A 27,269-nucleotide genomic window follows, 5' to 3' on the forward strand; every position below is an offset into this window, starting at 1 on the left:
CGTTTCCGCTGGCAGAGCGACACGAGGAGGGGGTACAGCGGCGTGACGGGGCTCCGGCTCCTGCGAGCACTGCCTGCCATGGCCTGGGAGGTGCCGGGTCGGGCAGGCACTGCCGTCCTGGAGGCTCTGCTCCTCCCAACACCCATCCCTGGGCTCTGCGGGTGCCAGGCTGCAGCCCGCGGCGGCACTGAGTGAGCAGGAGCGGCATCAGGCGTGACTTGGGAGCTGGCTGAGGGAAGAAGCCAGCGTGGAAGTTGGTGGGGGAAGAGAGACTGCGATAGCGTAAATGCTGCCGTCTGTTCAAATGGGGTGACTAATGGAGAGCAGCATCCTGCCAGGGGAAATGGAGGGAGAAAAAGCTCCACAGAGGCAGGCAGGAAAATGCTGCTGTTTGTGGAGCAGCATTTTGGTGGGATAAAAGGCCTCCAAAGGCGGCAGTGTCGCCTTACCCAGCAGCTGCATTGATTTCCACCATGTCAGAAACTTGAGCCCTGCTCTGTGCTGAGCGCCGGGCTCCCAAGGCTTGGTTTCTGGTTTTATTCTTTTCTATAACTTAACATTTGCCCTTGCCTCTTCCTCTTTTCATTATTTCTCCTCTCATCAATTATCAGCTGTTGAAACGATGGCTGGTCAGTGTCTCAGAGGTTCATTTAACCTCTGTTGAACTGCTGAGTTGCAAGTCATTATTCCCTTTTTATTCCTGTTTTACCCTTGAGTTTGAAGGTGCCCTGATGTGTGAGATGGGGCAGCCCCAGGTGCCAGCCCAGTCCCTGCCTCCTTGCCCAGTCTCTCAGGGGCAGCAACACTGGCAGCATGCTGGATGGGGATGCAAGGGTTAGCTGAGGGTCTGCAAGGCTGACTCATTGATCTTATTTAGGATGGAAGAGTTTGTGCAGAAATCAGCATTTCCCTGGCAGCAAAGGTGCGGGGAGAGCCCCTGCTCAGAACACAGGTTCATAGGGAGCCTGGCAGAGAGGTGCGGGACTGGCCGGGAAGGTCTCAGAATCACAGAATCACTAAGATTGGAAAAGACCTCTAAGACCATCAAGTCCAGCCATCAACCCAACACCCCCATGCCCACTAAACCAGGTCCCAAAGTGCCATGTTTTTTGAACACTTCCAGTGCTGGTGACTCCACCGCCTCCCTGGGCAGCCTGTGCCAACGCTTGACCACCCTCTCGGTGAAGAAATTTTTCCTAATATCTAGTGTCCCTGCCTCCCGTGCAGGAGGAGGGGAAGGGAGCAGAGCTGAGAGCTTTGCTTAGAGGCAGAAACATTTGCATCCTGCTTTCCCCCCTCAAAACAGTAAAAATTTCTCCTGCCTCCCCTGCTTGGCAGTCCTGCAAGCTTTGGAGCGTCATCGGCTCTCAGCTGCTGGTAGTGGCCAGCAAGAAGAGGAGTCCTCCGTGGAAGAGTTGCTGTTGACGGAGGAGGCCCAGAGAGCAGCCACAGCTATCATCCTACACAAGGCTCTGTATTGTTTAGGGAAACAATTTGTGTGATTCATGAGAGATGTTCAATATGTTTATAAATATATATTTTGACAGTTTCTCTGGAGGCTGATGGTTTGCGGGGGCGTTTCTCCAGGAAAGACTGTCTTGCAGCTTTGCCCATGTTTGTGTGTCGAGTGCTGTGTTACCGAAAACATCTGAAAATCCCACTCTTAAGTCCACCCTTTGGAGATTCGCTGTTTGTTCCCATGTTGCTGCTAAACTTTTTGCACTCTTTACCTTCCTTTTCAGCCTTGAGGTTTAGGGGAAAACATCAGCATCCCAGTTCTTCGCCCAGGATGCGCTGGCTGCATGACCAAGCCGAGAGCAGCTGGGATCGGTGTGGCATTTGTGCTCTCCCTGTCAAAGGGCTCCTCTAACCTGTTTTCTCCTTCTCCCCACAGGTATGCGAATACTCGTCACCCTGCTGTTAGATACTCTGCCTATGTTAGGCAACGTCCTCCTCTTGTGCTTCTTTGTCTTCTTCATCTTTGGGATTGTCGGTGTGCAGCTCTGGGCAGGGCTGCTGAGAAACAGGTGTTTCCTAGACAGGAATTTTGCAATGTAAGTACAGCAAAAAAAATCTCAATCTTTTCTTCCTTTCTCCCTCTCCCTTACCGGAGAAGGAATCCCCGGCGGTCAGCAGGGTTAGCGTCCAGCCGGGATGCAGCCAGGGCCGGATCCGGCAGCACGGGGGTGAGAGCGTGACATGACCGTGCCGCCCAGCTGCAATGGCAGCTCTTAACAGGGCTGTCGTCTTGACTCGCAAGGTTGTTGGCTTCAGGACTCCGAGTCTGGCTAGGTACTTTTTTTACGAAAAACCCCCACTTGTCAGCAAGCTACTGAGGGTTTGGAGTGGCTCCCTCATGTTTTCACTCTGCACCCGAAAGACAAGGATGTTAGTGGTTTGGATTATCTCTGACCAAGGAAGCTGAGATCCCTGACTCTGGGAATTGGAAAATTTAGAACAAGGAAAAGCATTAGACCTCTCCTAAAATTGCCAGTTCCCAAAAACTATCCATGTCTGGGAGGTCACCTAGCACACCACACCACCTGGCAGTGGGTTGATGAGACGATCTGCATGCTGGTACAGACAGCACCATGGAGATGCTGCTGAAACACACAAATAACTCTTTGTAGGGGTATTAAGATAAGAAGCTTGATGTGAAAGGCATTAAAGACATTTGTACGTGACTCTCATCCTGTCACAGGCATCAGGGATGGGCAGGACATTTGATCATCAGCTCTTTTGGATGCAAACTTTAGTTTTGGTCCTTCCAAGCTAGGCACTTGCATGGACCAGCATCCCTGCCAGGTGCGGAGGGTGCTAATAGGCCTTAATTCCCCTGATGAGCCTCACCTAGGACCCACACCCACACCCTGCCCATGGCCCAGGAGCTCTATTTAAGCTCAGCCTGTGCTCTCTCAATCCTGGTTTGAGCTGTGCTGTTGGTGTGCCTGTCTCCAGCTCTTTGTTGCTGGTTTCTTTGGCTCCTGAGTTCCCTGGCTGGGTCCTGGATCTGGTTCATCACTTGCCATGTCTGGGGCTTTGAAGGGACTCTGCTGCCAGCCCTGGGCTCTGCCTGCTGTGTTCAGACTCTGCAGGTGCTGCTGGCACTGGGATGACCCTTGGCTGTTGGCTTATCCTCTGGCATGGGACAGTCCTGCTCTTGCTGCTCCCCAGCATGACACTGCGTTTGGGCTGTTCTACACTTGCCTGTTCAGAGGTGCAATGTAAGGATACACCTTAAAACCCGCCAGCATATCAAAATGAAGTGCAGCCTGCAAGCTTCTGTGGAAAATGGAGGTCTGCCTGGGAAAATCCTTCTGAAGGGCTCCTGTCAGAGCCTGCAGGAGATGTCAGTGGCTCAGAGGTGAGGAAATGCCTGAGGCCAGCTAATCAGGGCAACTCTAGCTCTGTAAGACAAGATAGCACCTGTAATTTTATCTGTTTGTAATCATCTGCTGTCTGTAACTCGTATTGTGTCTGGAAGACAAGCGGAGATTATCCCTTAACTCTACCCCAGGTCCTGTTCCTGCCTCTCACTGGTTAGTCCTGTGGCTTTCAGCTCTCTGATCCTTCCTCTGTGCCGCAGACCATCTCTGGCGGCGCTTACTAATCCCGTCAGAGACGCTGAAAGGCAGAAAATCAATGAGTCTGCCATGTGTGTATGTGTCTGCTCCTGCATCTTGATGCTCCAACCTCATTGCTCTCCTGCACCCACGGCAGGTATTTGATGGTCGTCAAGACCCTCCGTCACTCAGAGCGATCCCTGAGCTGTCATTTCAAAGCCCAAGGCTGTGTTAAAAGTTGTGCTCGCGTGGCCCCATTGCACGGGGCAGGCGCCGTGCGCAGGCAGTGCTTTGAGCACAAGGAGCACGGAGCTGTAATTAGCTTCGCGAGTCCCTCTCATCTCTTTGGACAGGTTTCTAAAATCCTGCGTGATTTCCTGCAAAGCGAAGCTTTTAAAATTAACCACAAGGGAAACGTTTGCTAAGTAGAGATATTAAGCAGTCCCAAGGAAAGCAGGCTGTTATGTAATGGCCATTAGCAGCATCAAAGGTGTCACAGGATTTTCTGATCAGGGTCTTGGTCCTGGTCACTGAAGGCAAAATCAGGCTCCCTGTGCTAAGCCTCGGGACCTGTGCTTGAAGAGGCAGGAGGTTTGTGAGAGATCTTCTCCTTCCCACTTCACCACAGCTCTGCACTGGTTCCTGGTGCCCCCCCAGCAGCAGGTAGCAGTGAATTTGGGTGGCTGTGGGCTATCGTATGCCCAAGTCCTGTTGCATGATGCCCTGTGCTCAGGGATACTGTGAACAAAGTTATAGTGTTCCAGAGAAATTTGGAGAAATGAGGCTTCTGGCATGCCCATGGGGCAGCTCTGCTGGTGTCAGTGTAACAAATGTGGGTTGCTCTGGTACCAGCACCCAGACTGAAGCTACTGGTTTGGTCTCTGTTTTGCTGGGTTAGCTTCAGACCTGAGAAACCTGGCTGCAATGAACCAGTCCCTGTATATCCCAGGTTGATTGGAGCTTGGTGTGAAAGTTTTGGGGAATCCAGGTGAAACTCTTCCCATCTTTTTGGTTTTTCCCGATTCATTCTCCTGAATCCATAGTTCTAGTCATCGGGATATGGTTCACCGCTGCAGTGGTCTTTAACATCCCAACAGCAAGTTCTACAGGGGGAAAAGGCATGGAGTAACTTTGGTGTGGCAGTAACAGGGAAAGCACTTTGGGGTTACATCATTCTGCTATTGTAAAGAAGGGCTAAAATATACAGCACTGGGCTAAAAAACCAATAGGTCCTGCTGACCAGCAGGAAGATGCCATCTGCCTGCAAGACAGTGTGGAGATACAGGCGAAGTCAAGCCCTGGGTTGGAGTGGAGAGGGTTCATCACTCCGTGTGCATGCTCCATCCCTGTGCCAAGCTGTCGTGCTTGGCATCAGTGCTGGAGAGCCCTGACCATCCTTCCCCTTCCAGAGAGAGCTGCCAGAGAGAACAGTAACACCAATAAAACCTTCACACAGGGGATGCAGGATTAAAGTTAAGCTCTGGTTTTGGTTAGAAGTAGAATAATGGAATGATGAAATGGTTTGAGTTGGAAGGGACCTTAAAGATCATCTAGCTCCATCCCCCCTGCCATGGGCAGGTGTGCCTTCCGCTAGATCAAGTAGAAGTAAAAAGAATAGAGCTCTGCAGGAAAGAGGGAATGAGATTCTGGTCATTTGGTTTTGTCTGCCAAGTCCCACTAAATCCCAATGTTGTCCTCAGCCTAAAATAATGTTTACCAGCCCTTCAGCAGGTTGCGAGGGGCTGGAGGTGCTGTGCACCTGGGTTGGGGCTGAGCAGATGATGGTCCTGGTTCAGATTTTCCTTACAGCCCCATGAAAAGGAAGACCTGAGTTATTGGCAGGACTCACCTTGGTGGTGGTGTTAAACCCTCCCAGGTGAAAACAGAACCGCTTTAAAGTGAGGGTGAGCATCTGAACGCAATCCAGGGTGCCAGGCAAGGAAGGGTCATAGCCCCAAAAGTTTTCTAGAGTGTAAGTGTAAGCAAGCTTAGAGACTGGTGCTTCAAATATAGTTTCTTATCTGCTACATGCTTCTTAGCACACTTGCTGCCAGCAGCTTTCTGGGCCATTCAACTTTACAGCAGGCATCAGTTGGAAGAAGTGACTTTGATTTTGCCATCATTCTTCTTCCTGTGGAAACCTTTTCTTTTAAATCCCCCTTGAAAGTAGGCTGCTTCAAGTAAAGAAACTATTTTAAAATATAGTACATCCTGACAAAAGATTTGGGGACTTCTTTGAGGTGCACTGGAAATACCTGCTTTCTCTCTCTTTGAAAATTGCGCTGTTGCAATGTATAATCATGCTGGAAGGAGATTTTATTCAGGACACTCTTTTAGTAGTGACTTCGAAGGAATTAGAGGCAGTTACTGGGCTGTTGCAGTAGTGAGCTGGCAAGCGATAAACTGGAGTGGGTCACCGCTGTTCAGGGCATGTGAGAAGCTGTCACTCCCCGGCCAGCCCTGGAGAGCAGAGTGGTGCTTCAGAGGTCTCTGGTGGCTCAGACACCTCCTCACCCCCCCGGGGAGCTCGCTGGCTGGACTGCCCTTCCCCTGGCATCGCACAGCCGTGGGGAATGGCAGTGCCAGGATCGTCTCCACTGCTGTGTGAGCGAGTGCAGGAGATTCCTGACAGTGGGAGCTGGAGGGGGGAATTTTGCTTTTTGGTTGGTCTGGTCTGAGAGAGGAAGGCTTGGTATGCATGGGAAGAGCAAGCGAAGCCAGCAGTTTATCTGTAAGATCTCCAGGATGTGTCTGCCCCCAGTGAAGCCCCTCTGGCTCCCTCCTTCCATCATGAGCTGCTATCCCTGTAAATAAAGGAATTGGGTCACCCCCAGCTCATCTGGGTTGTTACTGCTGGGGCTGCTCCTTGCTTGTGTTGTGTTATGCAGGGGAGCGTTTTCCCCTCGTGGAGCCTTTCAAGGAGCTTAGTGGGTTAGAAGCAGGAGAGGGGGGAGAGCTGTGAAGTGCTTTATCCTTATCCAGTGCTGCAGGACAGTTATAATGTGAGCGCTTCAGTCTTAATTAACTCCGTACCTGCTTGGCATTGTACCGCGTTAGGCTCCGTGGCTTTTGTAGAGCTGCAAGAAGGCACAGACAGCTCTGAGTTTGTCTGAAAGGTCCTTCTGAGTTCTGCTTAATTGCTCCTCCTGGCATCACTCTGTGCTGCAACGTTGGGTTGTCAGCAGGATTTCCTCCAGAGAGCAGCCTCCTTGTGGAGGGAACAGATCTTGCTTGGTGCTGAGTTTCCTCCACCTTTTTCCTTTCCTCCTGTGCTCCTCAGAAAGTTGTAGCGGGATTGTGCTCAGCATGCACATGCCGTGCTCCAGCAGTTGTGGATGGTGTCCTGCATGAGATGGTTGGGCTGGGAGGACTGAGCCTGGGGACAATGGAGCAGAGAATAATTGTTTAGCCTCGTTTGACATGAGAAAGAATGGACTTTCCTGTCCCACTGTTGTCCTTCCTGCACATGAATGTGCCCAGGGACAGGGAAAGGAAAATACATTGCAAAGCTGCTGCAAGCCCAGAGAAAGATGTGCACTGGGCAGCTGGCCGAGAAGGGGGTGTTAATCCTTCCTAATGTGATAACAAGATCCATTCTGGGGCTTAGTTTCTCATGTCTTTTCCCCAGAGCACAAGGGTCTTGTGATTAGCGGATTCATTACCATTAATAAGTTATTTGGACTATGCCTGTTGGCAAGTAGCAAGGAAGTCAGATTGACCTTTCCTGCACAGGGAGGTAGATGGTCTTGGCAGAGCTAATTCATTTATTTTATGGATATTGGGGATTCCCTCATTCTTCAACACCATTGTTTCTCATTCTTGCTCTCCTCCTTTCCCTTTTTTGGTTTTGCCAACAAAGGAACTAGAAAAAGTTCTTAAATTTTCAGTGCTTGCTGTCAGTTGGTGTGTCCCTTCCCTGCTGTACTTGGTGATGGCAGAGCATCATGCAGGTGCAGGTCCCTCCCAGCCGGATGGATGCTCATGGTGTCCCTATGCCCAGGGCAAACAGGGAAGAAGGAAGGGCTTGTGAAGGGCTGGGTGGAAACTGGCCCCCACATGACTGATTTCAGCCTGTCATAGGGAGGATTTTCTTCTAGATTGTAAATTATTCTGGGGGACAATTGCAAAAATGAGCAAGACAGGGAAAAAGGGAGGATAAAATCAGTTAGGCAGTAGCAGAACCAAATCAAGCTTCATCCACCCTTTGCAGACAAGCTGTGCTTTGTTCTCCTGGTTTTATTTTCCTCCCACAGGCACCGAAGTGTGTTGTTCTTTTGGTTCTCCAGAGGGCTTGTGCCCAGATCTTTTCTACTCAGCTTGTTAGATCACAGCCCAGGGTGCTGTATTCCTCCTACAGCCCAAGGCTTCCTAAACAGTGACTCATGAGGAACGTGCAGCCTCTGAAATCTGTGCATGTGGCTTCATCAAGGGCCTTTCCAGTTGCAATGTGTAGCAAATAGAGCAGCATTATGTGGGAAGGATATTGGTCCTGTAGGTCCCCAGTCTGGCTGCATCTCCTCCTTCCAACAGAACAGGGTACATGGGCTCCAGCAGAATTGACTGGCACACTGCTCTCTGGCTAGCTGTGTCCCTGCCCAGCTGGGGTGGGCACATCAGGAGATCAGAGATCAGCTCTGGGGAGTGAAATAAATGATTAAACCAGGAGAATAAATGTGTGTCAGTCCTGCAGCTGGGAGGGCAGACAGCTATAGTCGCATGTGGTATCGAATGTTTGTGTTGTGCTGTGGTGGGAGAGGCAGCTTGCAGGGGAGCTTGGGTGTGAGATCGGAGCGAAGCATCGTGCTGATGCATCATCCCTTCTGTCTGAGCACTTCTTCCATGGTCAGTGTTCTTGGCACAGGCATGTGTGTGTCTGCATCTAAACACAAAACTGCTCCCAGGAAAGGAGCTTGTGCAGCCATAGCTGCTAATTACACAATCATCCCTCCAGATGGTCCATCTCCCTCTGCAAGTCCAGCTTTGTTCTGGGTGGAATCCTAATTACACTGGCCCACAAGCTGCAGTGTGCTGAGCCTTCCCACCCTGCCCACTGCCAAAAGGTGTTTATGATCAGGAAACTCCTGCTGCTGGTGGTCAGATGGGGTGTTGCTTTCCGGGTGGTGAAGGAAATAAGTTTTTGCTGAATTTAACAGCTCCACCTGGCTCTGGAGCAAGTTTTCCTGGATAATCAGTTGTAGTTTGGAAGAGTATGTCACTGGAGTGGCACATCCAGATCAAACCAGCATTTTTTGAAGGGAAATGAGAGCAAGGGATGTTCCCAAAATCACAGAGGGTTGTTGCAGGGCTGGGAGTTCAGTTTGTAGTTTTAGGGTTGCAGGTTACTGTCTGAGACTCACCTCTGCGGCTGTCTGCGAGCACCAGGCTTGGGCTTTGAGCTGCCCAGAGAGACAAAGTTTTGAGTTTGCATGACTTCTCACATCAGGGATTTGAGAACTGCAGAGATCTGTTGAGCCTGAGCTGGAGGTCTGGGTGTTTTGATGAGAAAGTACCAAATGAGACCTCTCCTGCCATCATTTTAAGGCCTGAAGAATAGCTCTTCGCCTGTAACCCACAGAGCCCTGGTTTCAAGAGTGGTGAAATCAGCCCCAGGGAGGCAGGTCATACCCCAGAGTCCTGTGGCCGTGCAGCTTTGTTGTGTCGGGCAGTGCACAGCGCAGCCCAGCCTTGGTCTGAGCTCTGGGGTGTTAGACCCCTGTCACCACCACAGGGAGAGGAAAGCCCTGATCCCACTGTCCCATTTGAAAGATTTCAGAACTACTGAGCACCTTGAGTTCCTTGGGAGGAGCCGAATGAGACATGCACCCATGGCCTCTCAAACCTGGAAGTTTTGGAAGAAAACGTCCTTCCAGAGGCTGGTGGGTCTGGGATGGCTCTGTCCTGGGCTGCGTCATGTCTCATGGAGGTGCAGAGCCCTCCCTGCACCTCCCTGGGTGAGCAGGCTCAGCCAGGCACTGTGGCTGTAAGCAGAGATGTCCCAGGCGTGTGGGGTCCCCACCACATTTTTTTTTGATGGTGCAGGAGCCCTTTGCATCTGAACCCCTCTCAGTGTACCCACTAAGGCTGAAACAGACCTGCTGGGGCTCTGCCTGCCACTTCTGTGAGTTAAAGTCACTTCTCAGGTGTCTCTTCCCCTCTCAAGTTTCCCAGCTGTCTCCAACCCACAGTCTGTATCACTCCCAGACACATCCCTGCGCCTCAGTGAGTTTTAATCCTTCACAAGCCTCAGCAATACCCCCCTCTGTGTGACAAACTCTGCTGGTTGTAGTATCTGATGTTCTAGCAAACACCGTGCTAGTGTAGCACTCAGCCTTTTCTTCAGCTTGTTTTATATGGAAATTTCCTTTGAGTGAAACCAATTCGTGGGAGGGGAAGGAGAAGGCTTTGAGGCAGTCCTGGAGGAAAAACATTTTTCAGATTTCCTCCTTGTCTTGAATCTAAGGCATAGAAACCAGGAGGAAGATGCTCATTTTGTCTAGAGGTGTGGGAACACCGTGCAATGGGAGAGGAGTAATTGGTGAATATGCTTAATCATGAGCGAAGAATGCCCAGTTCCTCTGGCATTGCTGCTTTTGCCTATCCCTGAACCTGGATGAACCCTCAACACCCATCTCAAGTAATTCATTGACAGAGGACAACCAAATTCTGCAGGAGAATTGTTCGGGATTAATTTCCCCTCAGCTCTGCCCTGCAGCTATTGCTACTTCCCTAAAGTGCAGTTGCTGAGTGACTCTTTGACTCAAGGGTTTTGGGGAGCAATTTCAAGCAATTGTGTGGAGTAATACTAGTTTGGCACTCGTAGCCAAATTTATTCAATAGGTCCATTCAGAAACAGATAAAAATACAGCTGTCCTGTCTTGAAGAATTGCCTGCTTATCTTCTACCCACATCTCACTCGGTTGTATGATTTGTGTGTTGCCTTTGCCCTTATCTCCTGACTGATTATATAGCTTCTTAGAACCCTGCAGCTCTGAACACAGCAGATAAAGTCGGCTCTAGGACTTTGCACCTCTCGTTTTAAGCAGTGCTTCAGCAATGTGAGTGCCAGTGGGTCTCGCAAATGCTAATCAAACAGCATGAGAAGTCCTGGGCTCTGCTTGTTTGCTGATCTGCTCCAGAGCACAGCTTGGGAAAAGGCACATCCCTACCATGCTGCAATTACAGCACTTGCTTATTGTAGATGTAACGGAGCCATAAACTTTATCCAGGCCAATTAAATCAGATATGCAGGAAGCACACGGTCCTGTTAATGTGGGCTCTTCCTTTTCTTATGCAAGTGCAGAAGGAATTTGACATGGCCTGTTGCTGTGTGTCTCCTCTTTAAACTTCAGCTCACTCGTCCTGGAGAGGTGCTGAGGGGCAAATTTATTGGAAAGCTGCTTTGCCATCAGCTTTTCTGAGGCATGTTGCAAGCATCAGAAGAGCTATCTTAAAATCCTTAGATGGAAACAAAAAGTTCCATAGATTTTTGGGAAGCACCTGGCCTGCTGGGATTTCTTTCTCTATACCCACTCATTTCAACTGCCCTGTTTGCTTGGGAAAGCCCTGATCCTTAACTGAAAGGTCACTGGTGCTTTACAGGATGCTGTAAGCAAAAAGTTTGTAGGCAAAGGTGGGGTCTGATATCTGAGCTGTGGCTTGCTTTCTCCAGTCTGATGGGGCTGAGGGGCAAAGGAGAAATAACCCACCCAAACCAGGGGCAGGAACCAGCGCCTTTTACTGCTGCTGAAACAAAAAACTGGCTGCATTGTTTGTTCTCATCCCTCTCTTTCTTCCCCCTCCAGGACATACAACCTTACCTTCCTGCATCCGTACTACCGGACAGACGAAGCAGAGGAGAATCCATTCATCTGCTCATCGCATCGTGAAAACGGCATGCAGAAATGCTCCAACATCCCAAACAGGAAGGAGTACAAGGTGGAGTGCACCTTGAGCATGGACTCCTACACCCCAAGTTTATACAACCCTGACTTCAGCAAACATAAACTGGAACCAGTATTACAACGTATGCATGGCAGGGGACGTAAACCCACACAATGGAGCTATCAATTTTGATAATATTGGATATGCCTGGATAGCTATTTTTCAGGTAGGATTCTCCTAAAGATTTTTCTGTTTCTTTTTGTTTTGTCACCTTTTGCTTGGAAAGATTTTGATAGATGCATCAGAGGAGAAAGGAATTTGCTTTCACCTGCATGAAACTGCAAATAAAGACATATCGAGTAAGTGAATCCGACAATAATCTGCACAAATGTTGCAAGAGAGCATTTGGAGAGAACAGCCTTTTCTTCGGTGCATTTTAGAAGAGGGGGAAAATACTTCGTGAGACAGACAAAAGTGTGGCAAGCTCTAGCACTGCAAATCAGACCTGGATGAATCTCAAGGATTTTTGAGAGTTAAGGTCTTTATTTATTGCTGTAATATCAGGAAATGGAGAATGTTGTCCAAGTCCTTAAGCAAGACTTAATATTATTCTAAAATGTAGGAATTAGCTTGATGGCATGGCTTGGGCTTGTTTCTAGAATTGCAGGGTTATCTGGTTATCATGGTATGCTGGAGGGAGGAAGAAATAATCCCAATCGTCCATTCTGGCTGGAGTACCTGTGAAGAGATACTACTCATGGAATTTGAGTCTGTCGTGATCCACTCCTATACAGCTCTTCCCTGGAGACCAAAGTGCTTCTGGCTCAGACTGGGTGAGCCTTTACAGGTCACAAAAACACTCCGGCAACTGAAGCATTTTCAAAGCATTTGTAGCTCTGGAACATTGGATAACTCATATACACAGTCCAGAGACTGTGGTCTCTTAGGGCTAGCCTATTTTAAATGATCTGTGTCCTGTTCTCCATTTTTAATTTGCACTTTCTAGTCCTCCTGAAGTGTAGGTGACATCTATTCCTAAAAGAGAAAAAGTTTTCCTTTCAGTTCTGTTAATGATGAATAATTACTCATTCAGAGCTCTAAATTTCGTTTATGAATTTCCTTCTAGTTTCATATTATAATATGAACTTAATGATTTCCAGTTTTCATCTGGAAGTTGTGAAGGGGTGATTGCTTGCTCTGAGCATCTTGTTTGCTCTCATGCTGTCGCAGTAGCACACCTTGAATCACGCTGCTGCTGGTGTCAGAGGCTCAAAACCAAATCCAGGAAGGTTCAGACAGATCCCAAGTCTACTAGGCTATGTTTTTAAAAATGCTTTGGTTCTCTCTTGGAATTAGTATGTCGGGAGGAGCTGCCATAGTAATTTTGAATATTCCTGACTGGTAGTGCATGTTGGATAAAGGAAGGAGGGAAATCAAAGGGAGAAGAGTAGGTGGGTCTCTGGCTGCACTTGCATTCTCCTTTTTCTGCTCTTGCATAGCTCTTTGACAGAGCTTGACGGATGTGCCCAGGAGGTCCCGTCTGGCTCCCACCATGCGGCAGCAGCTTCTCGCCAGAGAAGGGGCAGAGGGCAATGTGTTGCAGAGTGCCTGTGCTAGTGCACTGAAAATGAGCAGGTGCTTCTCGAGGGATCCTGCCTCCTTTTTACTTCGTGAGCCTTTTTGCAGGCTGCAAGCTTTTATTTCATGTTGGTATTTCATTTCCTCAGCCTGAAAATGTACAGTGTTAAGCCAGGAAGAACACACAAGCCACAGCAGAGGTTTCAACTGATTCCTCTGGGCAGAGTGTCTGGCAAAGTTGGATATTGTATCCACAGATTATTCTGGGAGCTACCAGGAGGTTTATGATTGGTTTTAGTGCTGCTTGGGCCATCCAAATGCTAAAGAGTATTTCCGGCCAAAAACTCTTCTTACATCTTTATTCCTTTAGAAGTAAGGATTCACCTTTAGAAGGTGAAAACGATATAACTCCAGGTAAAAAAGCAGCTGTTGGGAGTAAGGTGCTTGCTTAACTTTGCTATGGGAAGAGTAAATCATTACTGCAAGAGCTTGGATGCTAAATCAAAACAATTGCTGTAAGCAGAGAACATTTAACAAATAAAGCTATTGAGTTGTGCTTATTACATTTAGTAGTTGAAGCTGGGTAGCACCAGGTCAGCAGTTAGATGAGGCCTCAAAGTAAGTAGTGCAGAAAGTAGAACTGATGGGTTTAGTAGCTCAGGAGCTTTCCTGTGAATTGGTATTGAATTACTGGGCAGAAAGCACTCTGCTGTGTTCTGGATGAGACTGGCCCAATTGTCCTGATCCCTCCTGGGGAAAATAAATACATGGTATTTTGGAAGAGTTATAATGGTGGACTGAACCTCAAGGTCTGGCAAGCCTCCAGTTTGCATAATGGCAATCTTAGGACTCAGCTGGATAGAGCATCCCTAATGATTTATCCCAAATGAGTTGGAAATCTAGCATGGTTTAAGAGCTGTCAGAAGGGAGGTTGGTGAAATGAGCCCCACAGGTGAGATTCAGAAGGAATCTTCCAAGTGCAGTGACTGCAAGTCATGCCCAAGAGTTTCCAAGGGCAGCTTGATACTGTGCAGGCTGAGAACGAACAAAAGCAGACTTTCACAGGGAAATCTGAAGATCTGTACTCCAAAATGTCCTTGCAAATGGTGTGCCAAGGCAGGAGGCTAGCAGTATGGCCAAGCTCTTTCAGCTGCCAGAATTTGGATTTAAGAAGCCAAGCTGAAAGACATTTAACTTCATGATCCTGAACTTGTAAGTAACCTGGCACGTGGCAGCGGGGCGTACCAAACAGTGAAATGCGTTGTTGACCTTCCAAGAATAAGAATAAGTCAGAGGCATCAGACATGAGAACCACCCTAGTGCAAATAATAAAATCTTAATGCAATGAAGATGATGGCTGCATCCATGGGTGTTTGAAAGGATAATAATTCCTTATGTAATCCTGCAAATGATTCATGTTTTGATTCCCCTCATTTGTTGTGTAATAGGCTAATTCATGTATATATTTGTTACAAAGGCAGGTTCAATGGCAAATTATGTGAACTAATTAGCTTATTACAGAATAAATGAAAGGAGATGGAACCTAAATTAACTGTGAGGTTTGGCATGATATTAGGATCCCTTTATTGCACATGAATTTCAGCCGCAACAATAAGAGCAGTAATTACAGGTATTGTTGTCACACTGCAAATGATGAATTACCCACCTAACCAAAGTCTAATTTAATTTGAATTACTGACACTCTCAGTGGAGCAACCAAAACACTGCCACCTTCCTAACTGTCGGTCTTGGTGTGGCCAGGTCTGAATACTGCAGAAACCCCATTAAAAGAAAAGGGGGTTGGATGGCTGGTAAGATACACCGTTTGGGAAGAAGAGATGATTTAGGCTACTTTGCAAACCACAGAACCATTGCTTGGATGACTTCATGCTGGCTTCCAGAAAAGTAAGATGTCTAATAGCACTTTACGTCAGGAGGCAGTGCTTTTGGCAAAACTCGTGAGGCAAAGTTGAAGGAGCAATAACATTCAGCTGGGCAGAACCAAGACGAGATCAAGGGAACAAGCTGTTCCTCTGTCTTTCCTTCCAGAGTGTAGTTGAAAGGACTGAACTTTGGAGCGAATGTACAGGGAAAAATTATGTGGACATTTCAGGAAATGTCCATCCAATATAAGAGAAAAGATGTGTCTGGCAGAGGGGCTCTGACACTGCTGGTGCTGGTTGAGTTACCTTTTCTACGGCCTCTTTGTCACATGTTGTATTTCAGAAGTAGCTGCATTTTCTAGGGGTCTTCCTTAATGAAGGACACCCTTGAAATTAGTCCTTGGATGCAGCTCTTGGATTCATGATTCTGTTTCTGGCTTATGTTATTCTGAGTGCATACTGCTTCTACGAGGTTTTGCTTAAGACGACATCTCGGGTAACAAGTTAATAAAGTCATACAAGTAACACATCTCTGGCCCATCATCAGAAGGCCCTAGCGAGGGAATTCTCAGAGGAGACTGTTTTGCATTCAGCAGCCCCCTTGATGCTGTCAGGAAAAAAAAAAGCGCCTTGTTGTGTTCACGAGAGCTGAAAACAGCCCAGCAGGCACACAACATGATAAGAATGCCCAAGAAAGGAAAAGCTGAATCACCTTCTGAAGAAAGATATCTAGAAATAGAGCAGTATTAAAGGAACTGTCAGCAGCAGCAAGTGTTCAAGGTGTTATCTTGATAGCGTGCTTAGATGGAGAACTTCTCTTTGCACCTGGTCTCACCAAAGCTAGCAGTACCTTACAGCCATGAAGGTGTGGGTGACCAGCTCAGGAGAGAGAACAAGTTTGGGATGGGAAAGTGGGGGAATTGATGCCACCCACTTCTTCCTTTATTTGTCCTTCTGCGGATACTTCACTCCTACCGCGACGGCAGGCTGCCCGAGCAGGTCCGACAGCTGGCAGCGACAGCCGTATGCTGCAGGCCACCTGCTGAAATATCCCTTTTGTCTGGATGTGAACTTGCCTCTTCTGTGCTCTAGCCTGTCAGAAAAGCCCCTGGGAGCTTGTGTAAGCCATCTCAATCCAATCAAGGATTTATTCATTTTGACCCTGAGCTATGTGCTGATGAGGAGCTTGTTTTGTCTTCGTGTTGCTGACTCCGCTTCAGCCAGGATCTGCACCCCGGCGAGCTGTACCTGTAGATGGGCCAGCTGAGAAGGTACAGACCTCGGGGAAAGATTTCAGGTTTGGAAAGAGGAAGGTTCATTTGTCTTATTTCACCATTGTTTGGTGCCCTGATCTGTTCCACAGCCATTGCCCACTTCACATTGTTTCAGCCTCTGTTCATGATTGAAATCCTTCCCTGAGGATTTCTCCCTTGGCCAGAAATTTTTCAGCTAAATCTGTAATGGGAACCATATCTTCTGTTCGAACTAAAGGAAAAATGACCTGCACTTCTGCTATGGCCAAACACACGAATGAGCTTGAAGTCCCTCCTTTTCTATACTATCACTCAGTCAAGAAAAGATCTCGTTCAAGGAGACAAGACCTGAAGCTCTAACATTGATTTCCCTTAGAGTAAGCACAAACCTCCACTCTGGAACCTACCGGTAGGACAGAATTGGCAGGGTCATTCCTCTTGGTTCTTACTCACACATCTTCCTCTTAGCTGGGCTGTCACTCGGATATTAACAGGCACCTTTTGGGGGGGGGCTGTTTCTCCTGCTGTGTTGCTGGGACCTCAGGGTACCTCAACCAAGTTCCTTACGACATGACAGCTCGGGAATGGTTACCCTAATGTCTCAAGAGTATTGTACCTGAGATGCTACTAATACTCTTGCTTCCCTGTCTGCTGCAACCTCTGTTCTTCCACTTCCAGTAGTCTTAAATATTGTGGGGAACAGCCAAAAGGCACTCTGAAGCAGAAGTGAAAGATCCTGAGGCTTCCAACTGCAATTGTATTTGTGTGCAACACGTAGTTTGTGGGCCATGTTTTTCAGAAGCAGCTGCCACACTGGGTGCTCATGCTTTCAGAGTTCATTGAGTAGAGAATTTTTTGGCCAAAAGGACTTTTTTGTCAAACGTTTCATTCTTTAAACTGAAGATATGTGTCAACAGAGCTTATCTGTGCTGAACTTGGCAACAAGTTTTGGCTGGGGAGAAAAAAGGGAAAAGAGTTCAAAGCTTTTCATTTCCACTGCTTCAAGATGATGCTTTGTCACTAGACCTGAATTTGTTTTGGATCACCAAAAATATTTCACTCTAAATGATGGGATTCGAGTTTTGTTGGTGCTGCTTTTTTTAATTTGGTCAGCCAACTAAACGTTGTTTTCTGCATTTGAAGAGCTTCCGTGCTGAATACCCAATCTAAAAATATCCAGCCCCTTTAAAGCACCTGCTTCCAACAGGATTAGTTGCTTTTTGAAAAAACTCCTTCATTGCGAAAGCTAGAAAGAATTGTCCCATGTAGTGCAAGTCAGAGAGGCCACCCTGATTCCAGGTCTGGGCCCACTAATCTATGGGAGGTATTGAAGGGACCCAGCATGGCATAGAAACCTACTGCAAACTCTGTAGTTTTGGAAGGGTTTCATCCTACATCAATCATAGAAAGAGGAGTGCCTGCAGCAAGCCATGGCCTAATCTGGAGTCCAGTTAGGTGATGAAAAAGCTACTGGTCTTGAGATACATCAACAGTTCTCACGGGGAAATCTTAATTTGGTTTGATTGCCCCAAACCTGCTCCATGACCAATTGCTGCTATTGCACCTTGCAGTATGAGTTGTACATAGCCTAAGGGAGACTTGTATGCTAAGCCAGAGGTTCGGTTCCCTTACCCCGACATCCCCACACAACTGTCTGCAGACTGTGTTGAGTTGGCAGATCCATCCAGGAGAACAAGACAGCCCCCTGACTCTGATTAGAGTGGATGGGTAAAGCTTGAACACTTGGACACCTGAAATGTGTTTTGTGTCATAGTCCTGCACAGAGGGCTAGTTGCGCTTGAAGCTGTGCACCCTTTGTCCTTAACAGTCTCTAATACAGTTTGAAACAAGGTGTAACAATACGAATAAAAAAAAAATCCTTGCTTTTTGCATTTGGGCCAGTACCCCAAATTGCTGCTATGTTCCAGACAGTGGTGTCTGGAGAAGCACTGTCATTCATGTAATTGCTGTATGGTACGCTCATCTGTAAGCAAGGAACTCAGTCTGACTTTGGTTGCCTTCTCATTGCAGACTCTTCATCTTTCAGCTTTGCTCTGCTATGAAACTCTGATTTATGGCACGCCCTATGATAATGGACTCATTATTGCTGAAGCTAAACAGTTAAATACATTCCCTGTGCATAAGATACTTTACACAAACAATGAAGACAGGATAATTGTCACAGTAAATCAAACCTCATGAATATGGACTGAGATGTGATTTGTTAAAGCAGCAGTCATCTGAAATCAGTGATGTGTTTGCAATCGGATGAGGATCTTGCATTATTTAGTGTGAAATGGAGAGACAGCAACTAATCTTCCTTTTGTAGCAAAAGTTAAGTTTTTATGCCATTTTTAAGCTTGTAGATTAACTTTCATGAGTTCCTGGGCCACCAATAACAACGTCAATGATGTGTCCAGCTTTCCTTCACACTGGCTGCACTCTGCTTTTCAAGATCCACTGTGAACTGGTAATGCTGACTAGAGATTACTTTTACGTGGAACAAATTTGAGAGGTCACAAATCAAAACCAACTGCAAGGTTGCACAGTTTCCTTTTATTTTCTGTTTTGCAGGGCCACTTTTCAGAGCAGATGCATGCTTTGCAAGACTCTCAATTTATAAAGAAATGGCTGAAGTCGCTTTGGAAAGTAAGCAGGCACTCAAAGTGAAAGGAAAAGCATCAGTTCAAAGGATGTTACTCAGAATATGATAAAACCTGTTTTTCTGACCACAGAGGTTACTTAAAATGTATTATGAGGAAATAATTAAAATTGTGAAGTTGACTTCAAAAATAATGATTTGATTAGCTGCCAAGCACTCTGCATATGGAAAAGGAATACTCCGTTATTCACTGGTCAGTGCTTGCTAGCCAAATCAATATGCCCGAGAGGACAGGATACGAGGCTAAGAGGCTTTCAGAAATGAATACTGAAGGCCTTATAAAACGTACTGAGACCATCAGAGCAATTAATAGCCCTTGCAATTTATGATATTATTGGATCTTGTCTTGATGAGGTTTATAAAAATAATCAATAAAAAAACACTTGCAGCAGGGCCAGGGAAATGACAAGATAAAAAGGAAACAAAACCAAATAATCATGGCAGTCCTCAGAATTGCTCTTTGGTTCAGCATGATTGATTTCGATGCAACTAATTCCCATCTTGTCCTCAAAGGACCCAATTTAGGCCAAAAAAAAAAGAGGCTGAGTACAAATTATAGAAGTCAATTAAGACGAACTTTTCAAATGGTTTGGAAACACTTGGGTTTCTCTATATCTCTATATCATCTCCTGCTTCAGCCAGGCACCGAGTTGAACCAGCACCTGCAATTCTGAAATCAACCACCAAGGAAATTTCTGTTTGCCAGAGCTATGCTTTTTAGGGGGTTTGATCAAAGTGCGAGACGCTGATTTTAGTTACCATACTTAGGGAGGCTGTCTCTACAAATGAAGTTTGTTCAGGTAATCACAGAAGTGAAATCTTGCCATGAGAAAGATCAGGCCTCAGGGCTAGGCTGGAGTTTTGTATACTGCGCGTTCAATTCATATAATCTTTTCAGCTTCACTTCACACAGTAATTTTCCAAACTTTCCTCAATTGATTAGTGGCACCTCGAAGTTGATTTCTATCTGCGGCAGTCCATCTGGCACTAGCCATTGGTGCTTTCTAATATACAGAAAGTAATTCAGTGTTTGACTTTAGTATTGGGTTGGAGTTTGGGCGGTGGGGTTTTTTTCCCCCCCCGGATGATTTTTTTTTTTCTTAACTGACACTAAAGCAAAAAATAACCTGCTCTTGAGTGGATTATAGCCAAGAACTTGCAAGAATTTTGGCAGAGCTCAAAGACAAGGATTTTTATGATGAAAACTTCTTGACATAATAAAAGAAATTGTTCTGCAGAGACCTTTGAAGTGACCCCAGAAAAAACAATGTAAACCTCCTGTCTCCCTGGGAACAATGAGGAGGTCTGAGTTAATTGCCAGAGTCTTTAATCTACATCTCCCTTGTGATTTTCACTCTGGATTTTTAGATTGATTCTGATTAGCTTGACTAGAAGACCTGATTCTGTCCCCAATTATGCTTCTATAAATCAGATGAGCGTCTTTGTTACAACTGATGAAATTATTGTGGTATGAGCAAATCAGGATGATCAGAATCACAGGACAGAAGACATTAAAAAAAAAAAATCTGATTGTCAGTTCTCATCCTGCTCATATTAGTATGGTGATTAGGGAGTGCCTGACTGGGGACTGCGTCAATGGTATCCAAGCCAAAGATCAGCCAAGTCAAAATCTGTCTTTACGTTCACCTGAGTGAGCTTTCTGTTAAATCCTTGTAGTGACGGGAGAAGGGATCAGACACAAGACTCAGGGCTTTAGTACTCAGCCTCATAGGTACTAATGGGAGACAAATGATTTATCCCATCCCTGCCCATGCTGCATGAGAGGTAAAGGACTGAACGAGCAGGCAAGGTGAATCAGACAGCATCATACAGGATCTCCCATGAGTTAGAGGACAGCTCTGTTCTCTGCCCAGACTCAAAGGCAAAAATCATTTCCCCATGCTAAAGGGGCAGCATCTCCGTTCCCACTGGGTCTGCAGCATGTGATTACAGTTGGCAGCACCCTCCAGGACGACCTTGCCAATCATCGTAATTGAATCTTTCAGCTATTTCCCTGCAGCTGCCAATTTTAGTGTGCCATGTATCTTACACATCTTTTTCATCAGAGCAGAATTAGGAAATGTGTTTCTTGCCATCTTATCTCTGTTGATAAATAATTGTATGTTGCATTTATTGGAAGGTTTGAACTGGTACATTTGGAGACACTGTTTAATATGTCTGTCTGTGAGCAACCATGGCTTGAACAGAATTTAATTACTGAGAATGGATTTCTGAGATTGGAAAGCACAAGAAAGGTGCTCAAGGTCCTTGGAAGATATCTATAAAGGGCTTGGAGGGCCAAATGCTGGAGGTGCAGTCAACTGGATTAATCAGATTGGATTGGAGAGAGGAGGAAGTCATTTCTGCTTAGCGAAGTAGGTGATACTGCATTCAGGGTGCCCCCAGGGAGGAACAGCAGGCAAAGAAATGCTGAAAAAATATATCCGTGTTCTTGGGAGAATAGCAAGAGTTGCTAGCTTTCCCTCTGTGTTCATCTGGTCTGAGAATAAATGTGTAGGATCAAACTGTGCACTGCAACAGTGAACCTTGCACCGGTGCAGACGCCTTTGACTTGGTTCCAAAAATAGTTAAAGAGTTTAGTTCATGGTGTACAGACCAGCTGTTGGCAAATTCAAACAGTCTGGTTCCTATTTACACCAAGGCCTTGCTGGGGCTGTGCAATGAGATCTTGGAGTAAGTAAAAGTGTACTCATTAAAGCCACTCAGAGCACTTTAAAGGACAGCATGAAAGAAGTCCACAGCATGGCAAGAATCAGGCTGTAAGAATCATAGACGCTGTTTCAGGCCAGACAGGTGGCTATGCATGTGTGTTGTCCTGCATTTCTGCAGAGCTATCTGATTAAAAAAAAAGACGACAGATGTCTGTGAGCACGCTCTTTTACAGGATTGCTAGTACTCTGTAATCCTCGGCAGCTCAGGAATCCTTCCCCTACGGTACTGCTGCATTTATACTGGGTAATGAGTCCAAGAATGAATCCACAAAGATGTCAAACAGGAGAACAAAAGCCCAGCAGTCTGTTTATCCCTCCTGTATCCCTTTGGTTTACAAGTGAGTAGTAAATAATGCAAATTCTAATTACACCTTAAATATTCGGAGGGCCGGATGAGCATTTTCAGCCCTCCAGAGGAGAAATGTGGTGTGTTGATTGATTCTTGCTGAAAACGCTGTCTAGCATGCAAGAAAAATACCTCTATAACTGTTGGTTGGCCCTCACTCTTGTCTCAGCAGCTGTTTCCCAGGTGGGGAGCTGGCAGTGCCTGCAGAAGCCCAACAGCAGCCCTCAGGTAAATCCTTTTGTAGAGAGGGCTCTGTGTTTAATCGCTTTAATACATTCAATTTGAGGATTGCCAGCCAAATACACCTCTTCACCGAACTTGCATCCAATATGTTTGGAATCCCTGGGCTCATTTTTCATCCCCAAGTGTGAATGGATGGAGCACCTGCTGTGCCAGCTGCGGCAGCCTGACTCTGAAATGCCCATCCAAATAGAGGGGAAGGAAGGGAGCGGATTTTGAACAGCACAAAAGAGACTATTTCTTAGGTAGCTGGCAGTGATTTGGTTTAGCCTTCTGTCACCTCCCAACTTGATCCCTCCAGTTTCCCCATGAACCTACACAGGCACCGAGTGCAAGAGATGATCGGGTGCTGTGCACAGCCCACACAGGTGAGGAATGCGGCCAAAAAGAACTTTGCTCTCTATAAATGTTTCAACCGTGTTAAAGGAAAGGCAGAAAAGGGCAGCTTGAGTTTGATTGCCTGTCCGTTCCACACCGCTGAACAGACTGACTACTGCCTGTGTCTGCCCTGGCAGCTTAACCCATTCTCAGACTCCAGGGTGAGTAACAGCACTTACATCCACACAAAAAAACCTGTCTGTTGCTGAAAACTTTCTGCCACAGATTCATCTCCGGGGTTCGTGTTGACCAAAAGCCTTCTTTTTGGTTTTGTTAAACCTAAACATCCTATGCCACTGGAAGCGTAGCATTGCTGTCTGATACCTGTACATCACTAACCAGCAGCAAGGATGTGAGATGAAAGAATATCTAATGTGTGTCATGAGGAAGAGGAGAGGTGGGTGCAGTTTGTGTAAATGCAGCCAGCACATCATCAGAGCTGATTGCTCAAAGCCTTCTAGCAATGTTGACGGTAAAACAGCTGCAGAGACAACTTTTACCTGCTCCTTGGCAGATCACCTTTATTTGTTTTAGCGTGGAGCTGTATTCACTGTCGGCTTCTCACTCAGCTGCATGGTCAGTGTTGTTACGTGCGCTTCAACGTGGGAAGTGGGTTTGAAAACTTGCTGGTAAGACACCACCACATTTGACTTTAGGGTGAGAGGAATCAAGAGCAGATAATGTCTCTTTTCCAGCACCCGTGAGCTGTGGAAGGTGCTCTGGCAGTCTCAGGGAAGCTGTGAGTACTGATGGTTTTGTGGACAGCAATGCTCTCTCCCTTGCAGATGTGGTCATATACCAAAGATCCATACCTAGAAGCTTCTTCCAGCTCCTTGAGTAAAAAAAAAAAAACAGGAGAAAAGTGGCAAGGATTCATATCTGAGTTCCCTGCAAGTGTTTTGCCCTGGTGCTCCAGGCGTGACAAGAACATTGTTTTATTCACTGCCTCAATGGCAAGTGCTTTATGGTTCAGCTTTTCTTTACATGCCATACAGAAAGTTCTCCACACCGATGAGGCTTGATCCTTTTCTTGTTCACAGCAAGCTAATTCACAGTTCCTTCACTGCAAACATAGTTTAAATCAGGAATGATACCACTGAAATTGGAGGCAGGCAGCAATTCTGGGTTTGTGCTAGGACCACCAAGGCTCACATTTGGCGTAGCAGATACGGTACATCAGTGCAAGTAAATTCAGACAGGAGCTTTGATTTTTGTGGAAATCATGCTGGAATTTCAGCTCTAGGACTAGTAGCAAAATAGCAATAGAAGTTTGGTATGTTTTATCTAAATAAAAAGCATAAAATACATGGCAGAATTTGCTTTTCTCTGCACACAGCCTTGTGTGGTGGTCATTAAATCCTCAGCTTCTTTTTTAGTGGAAGGAAAACTGAGAAAATTAGTATGAAATCAATTCTACATTTAATTAAAGTAACTTGCTGCCATTCAGAGGCTTTCCCACTATGATATTGGTGATGCAGTTGTAGCCATGAGCCAGTAGGAATCACAAAGAAATTGGTTGTACAGAAACAAAATTGACTTAAAAACTTGGGAATTTTATGGGTAGCATTACAAAACCAGGAGCCTACGGTAAAAGCCCAGATCTCTGCACAGAGAGGCTTTTGTTTTGTTTATCATCCCTCCTTGGAATTTCTTTGCACTGGCTGTGAAACACATCAGTGTTTCAGATGTTTTATTGTAATTTTTTATCATTTTAATCATACCAGATTCCTGTAGAAACCTCAGGCCAGTCTTTGGTCACACATTGCTGCTGTCCTAAGCCAACTGGGAAAAGAAGCGCAGCAGGTCTGGATGGATCCTGAGACGTGCTGTGGAGTGATGAGTACCAGGCACTATCAGGAGATTGCTGTTTACTGACTTTTTGTTTGACTTTTGTTCTCACTCTTTCTTTCTCTGTCTTCCTGTAGGTTATAACCCTGGAAGGATGGGTTGACATCATGTATTATGTGATGGATGCACATTCTTTTTACAATTTTATATATTTTATATTGCTTATAATAGTAAGTATGAACCATGAGATGCTCCCATTCCTTGTCCTTGTGGGGTAAAGTTGTTCCCTGGGCTTTTCACAGAGAAGAGCCAGCTAGGATTCAGAGTGGGGGACCTTCCTCCCGCCATAAAGTGTAATCATGCAGATTGTGATTAGTGCTGTAGGGACAGATTATTGGCTGCAGCAGTCCTTTTTAGTGTCACATGTGATGCATAGTCACAGCTTGTCAAGCCATATGGTCTTCCCTCCCTCTTACTCTCACAGTCTTGGTCTTGTCACCTTGATGTGTCCTAACTATTGTGCCTTGGCCAAGCAACTGCTAATCAGAACAGAAGTGGAGAGGCTGTAGCTTTTCCTCCTTTAGCCTCTTCAGCATGCCAGAGGACACTTCATTTCAATTAAGGGTTCAAAGAGTTCAAACTATTGAACACACCTGAGCCCTTTAAATAACAGTAATAAAAGCAGTGCACTTTTCTGAGGGCTCACGGTGCTGTCGTTCCTAAAAACAAAGTATTACTCACTGGAGGTGCTGGAGATTTCCTTCAGAAGTTGCCATTCCATGTTAGCAAGATTCTTTTTTTACAATGGGCACAACCTTCTCCAGGAGCCTACATCTGTGGAAACGTTAAGCATTTAAGTTTGGGGAGAGCAGAGGGAAAAGTACCATGTAGATGTCAGGCAGGACATTGGATGTAGGCACTTCGAAGTGCTTTTGTGACTGGATATTCTTTATATATAACCCCATCCTCGTCAATGTGGTTTTGAAGGCCTTGGGAAGTCAAACTATCACAGCTCCCACCACTAGTGGGAAAAGCATGGATCGGAGCAGTGTGAGAGTTTCCCAGTAATGGATAGCATCCTGAAGGAGTGATTTTTGAGCCTTTAGCAATGGGCCTTGCGTAGTAGAGATTTACGCTCCACTCTTTTGAGCCCTTCTCTACATATGGATCCTTGCAGAAAAGCCAGAAGGTGACTAATCTCCAAGTCACTTGGAGCTGGAAATGGCACCCTTGCTGCTTCTCAAACAGTATCCAGGCTGATATTACAGACTGGAGAATAGCACTGTAAACCATCTCCCAACGGCTTCCCCTGAGGATTCACCAGACAATGGTCCAGATTAAATCCATACGTTTCCTACTGAGCACAGCACAGAGGTTTGGCCATGTAGACAGTGGCACTTTCTTGACGTCAGTCCCTTTCACGCCTAAGGGCATTGATTCTCTGATGGGAATATTTGACATTTTCCTTTGGCTGATTTATGAACCCAAGTGGTGAAAAACCAGTTTGTGGACTCAACAGCTGAGGGAAGGATGTAGCCTGAGGTGACTTCACTTTCTTGTCCTTGGGACTTCATTCTGAAAACCTGGTATCACCCAAGAACACATCAACTCAATCAGACAATAAATCAGGCCTTTCTAGGAGCACTGAATCTCCTGGAGATGTATTTCTGTGTCAGAGAGAGACAAGAGTATCTCACAGATGCATAGACTCTGACTGTCCTCCTCAAAATGAGAGTGCACTATGCCGTGGTGTGAAGTGTTAGAGGAAGAGGCAGCTTCAGTACAGCACAAACTGGTCTTCAGACCATCTTTCCTGGCAGTCTGGCCAGGTGTTCCCTAGTGATCTGTGGTGGTAACTGGTTGCGTTGTGTTTCATACACCCTGGGTTAGTAGCAAATGTCATCACTGTTGAGAGGAGGAAAGTGGTGAAGGCTATTGAGGCTATTGTTAACAGCTTGCTTTGCCATTGCCAAAATAATTTAACATGGCTTAGGAGCAAATTTAGCAGCTCAGGCACATGTTGACATAACATTTGGTGAACAGACCCTGAGATTTGGCATGTTTGGAAATCTCGGGATTTCTAAGAACCACACTTCAAGTCCAGACAGCATGTGGTAGGGAAGAGTGTGTCTTGCTTTGTAAAGTCCCTGCTGATTCCTTTCCCTGTGTTTTCTCCAGGTTGGTTCCTTCTTCATGATTAACTTGTGCCTGGTTGTGATAGCAACACAGTTTTCTGAAACAAAGCAGCGGGAGAACCAGCTGATGCAGGAGCAGCGGGCCCGTTATCTCTCCAACGACAGCACAATTGCCAGCTTCTCGGAGCCAGGTAGCTGCTACGAGGAGCTGCTCAAGTACATCTGCCACATCTTCAGGAAGGTGAAACGACGGACAATACGCCTGTACAATAACTGGCAGAGTAAGCGCCGGAAAAAAGTTAACCCAAACAGCATGACAAATGGGCAAAGCCACCGAGGCAAAAAGCACATCACCTCCATACACCACCTCATCCACCATCACCATCACCACCACCACCACCACTATCACATCAGCAATGGGAGCCCTCGGGGGCCACGCTCCAACCCTGAGATCTGTGACCTGGAACTTAAGGTCATGAAACCTGGAGGCCAATTGATGCTTCCCTCTCCATCACCCAACCTGCAGAGCCCTGCTCCTCCTCCAGATTCAGAGTCCGTGCACAGCATTTACCATGCAGACTGTCATGTCGAAGGACCACAAGTGAACTGTAAGTCTTCCAATGCCCCTGCAAGCATTAAACTGACTGCTGGACTCTCCAACCATGGCAACATGAACTATCCTACCATCCTGCCTTCTCCAACTAGCAAAGCCAGTTCTGTTCCGGTTCCCAAAGGAAAGAAGAATGGCAATTCACCCGTGGCCGTGGTTAATAGCCCTGTAAATTTGGGCACGGATTCTTATGGGAAGCTGCAACTGGTAGGAGAGCATG

The 27,269-nt window shown here is 46.4% G+C and overlaps 1 protein-coding gene across 1 annotated transcript; it reads left to right on the top strand.

Annotated features, from left to right (window-relative positions):
- Positions 1 to 1,338: 1,338 nt before the first annotated feature.
- LOC104619462 (voltage-dependent T-type calcium channel subunit alpha-1H-like) lies at positions 1,339 to 27,269 on the top strand (the record flags this gene model as incomplete). The annotated part of the gene is made up of 6 exons (XM_010285348.1): positions 1,339 to 1,474; positions 1,860 to 2,054; positions 11,366 to 11,505; positions 11,537 to 11,670; positions 24,442 to 24,534; positions 26,483 to 27,269. Coding segments are annotated over 6 exons (1,485 nt in total), but the record flags the coding sequence as incomplete, so codon positions are not given.

This window comes from Phaethon lepturus, unplaced genomic scaffold (assembly GCF_000687285.1).
Source record: "Phaethon lepturus isolate BGI_N335 unplaced genomic scaffold, ASM68728v1 scaffold42660, whole genome shotgun sequence".
Taxonomy (NCBI): Eukaryota; Metazoa; Chordata; class Aves; order Phaethontiformes; family Phaethontidae; genus Phaethon; species Phaethon lepturus.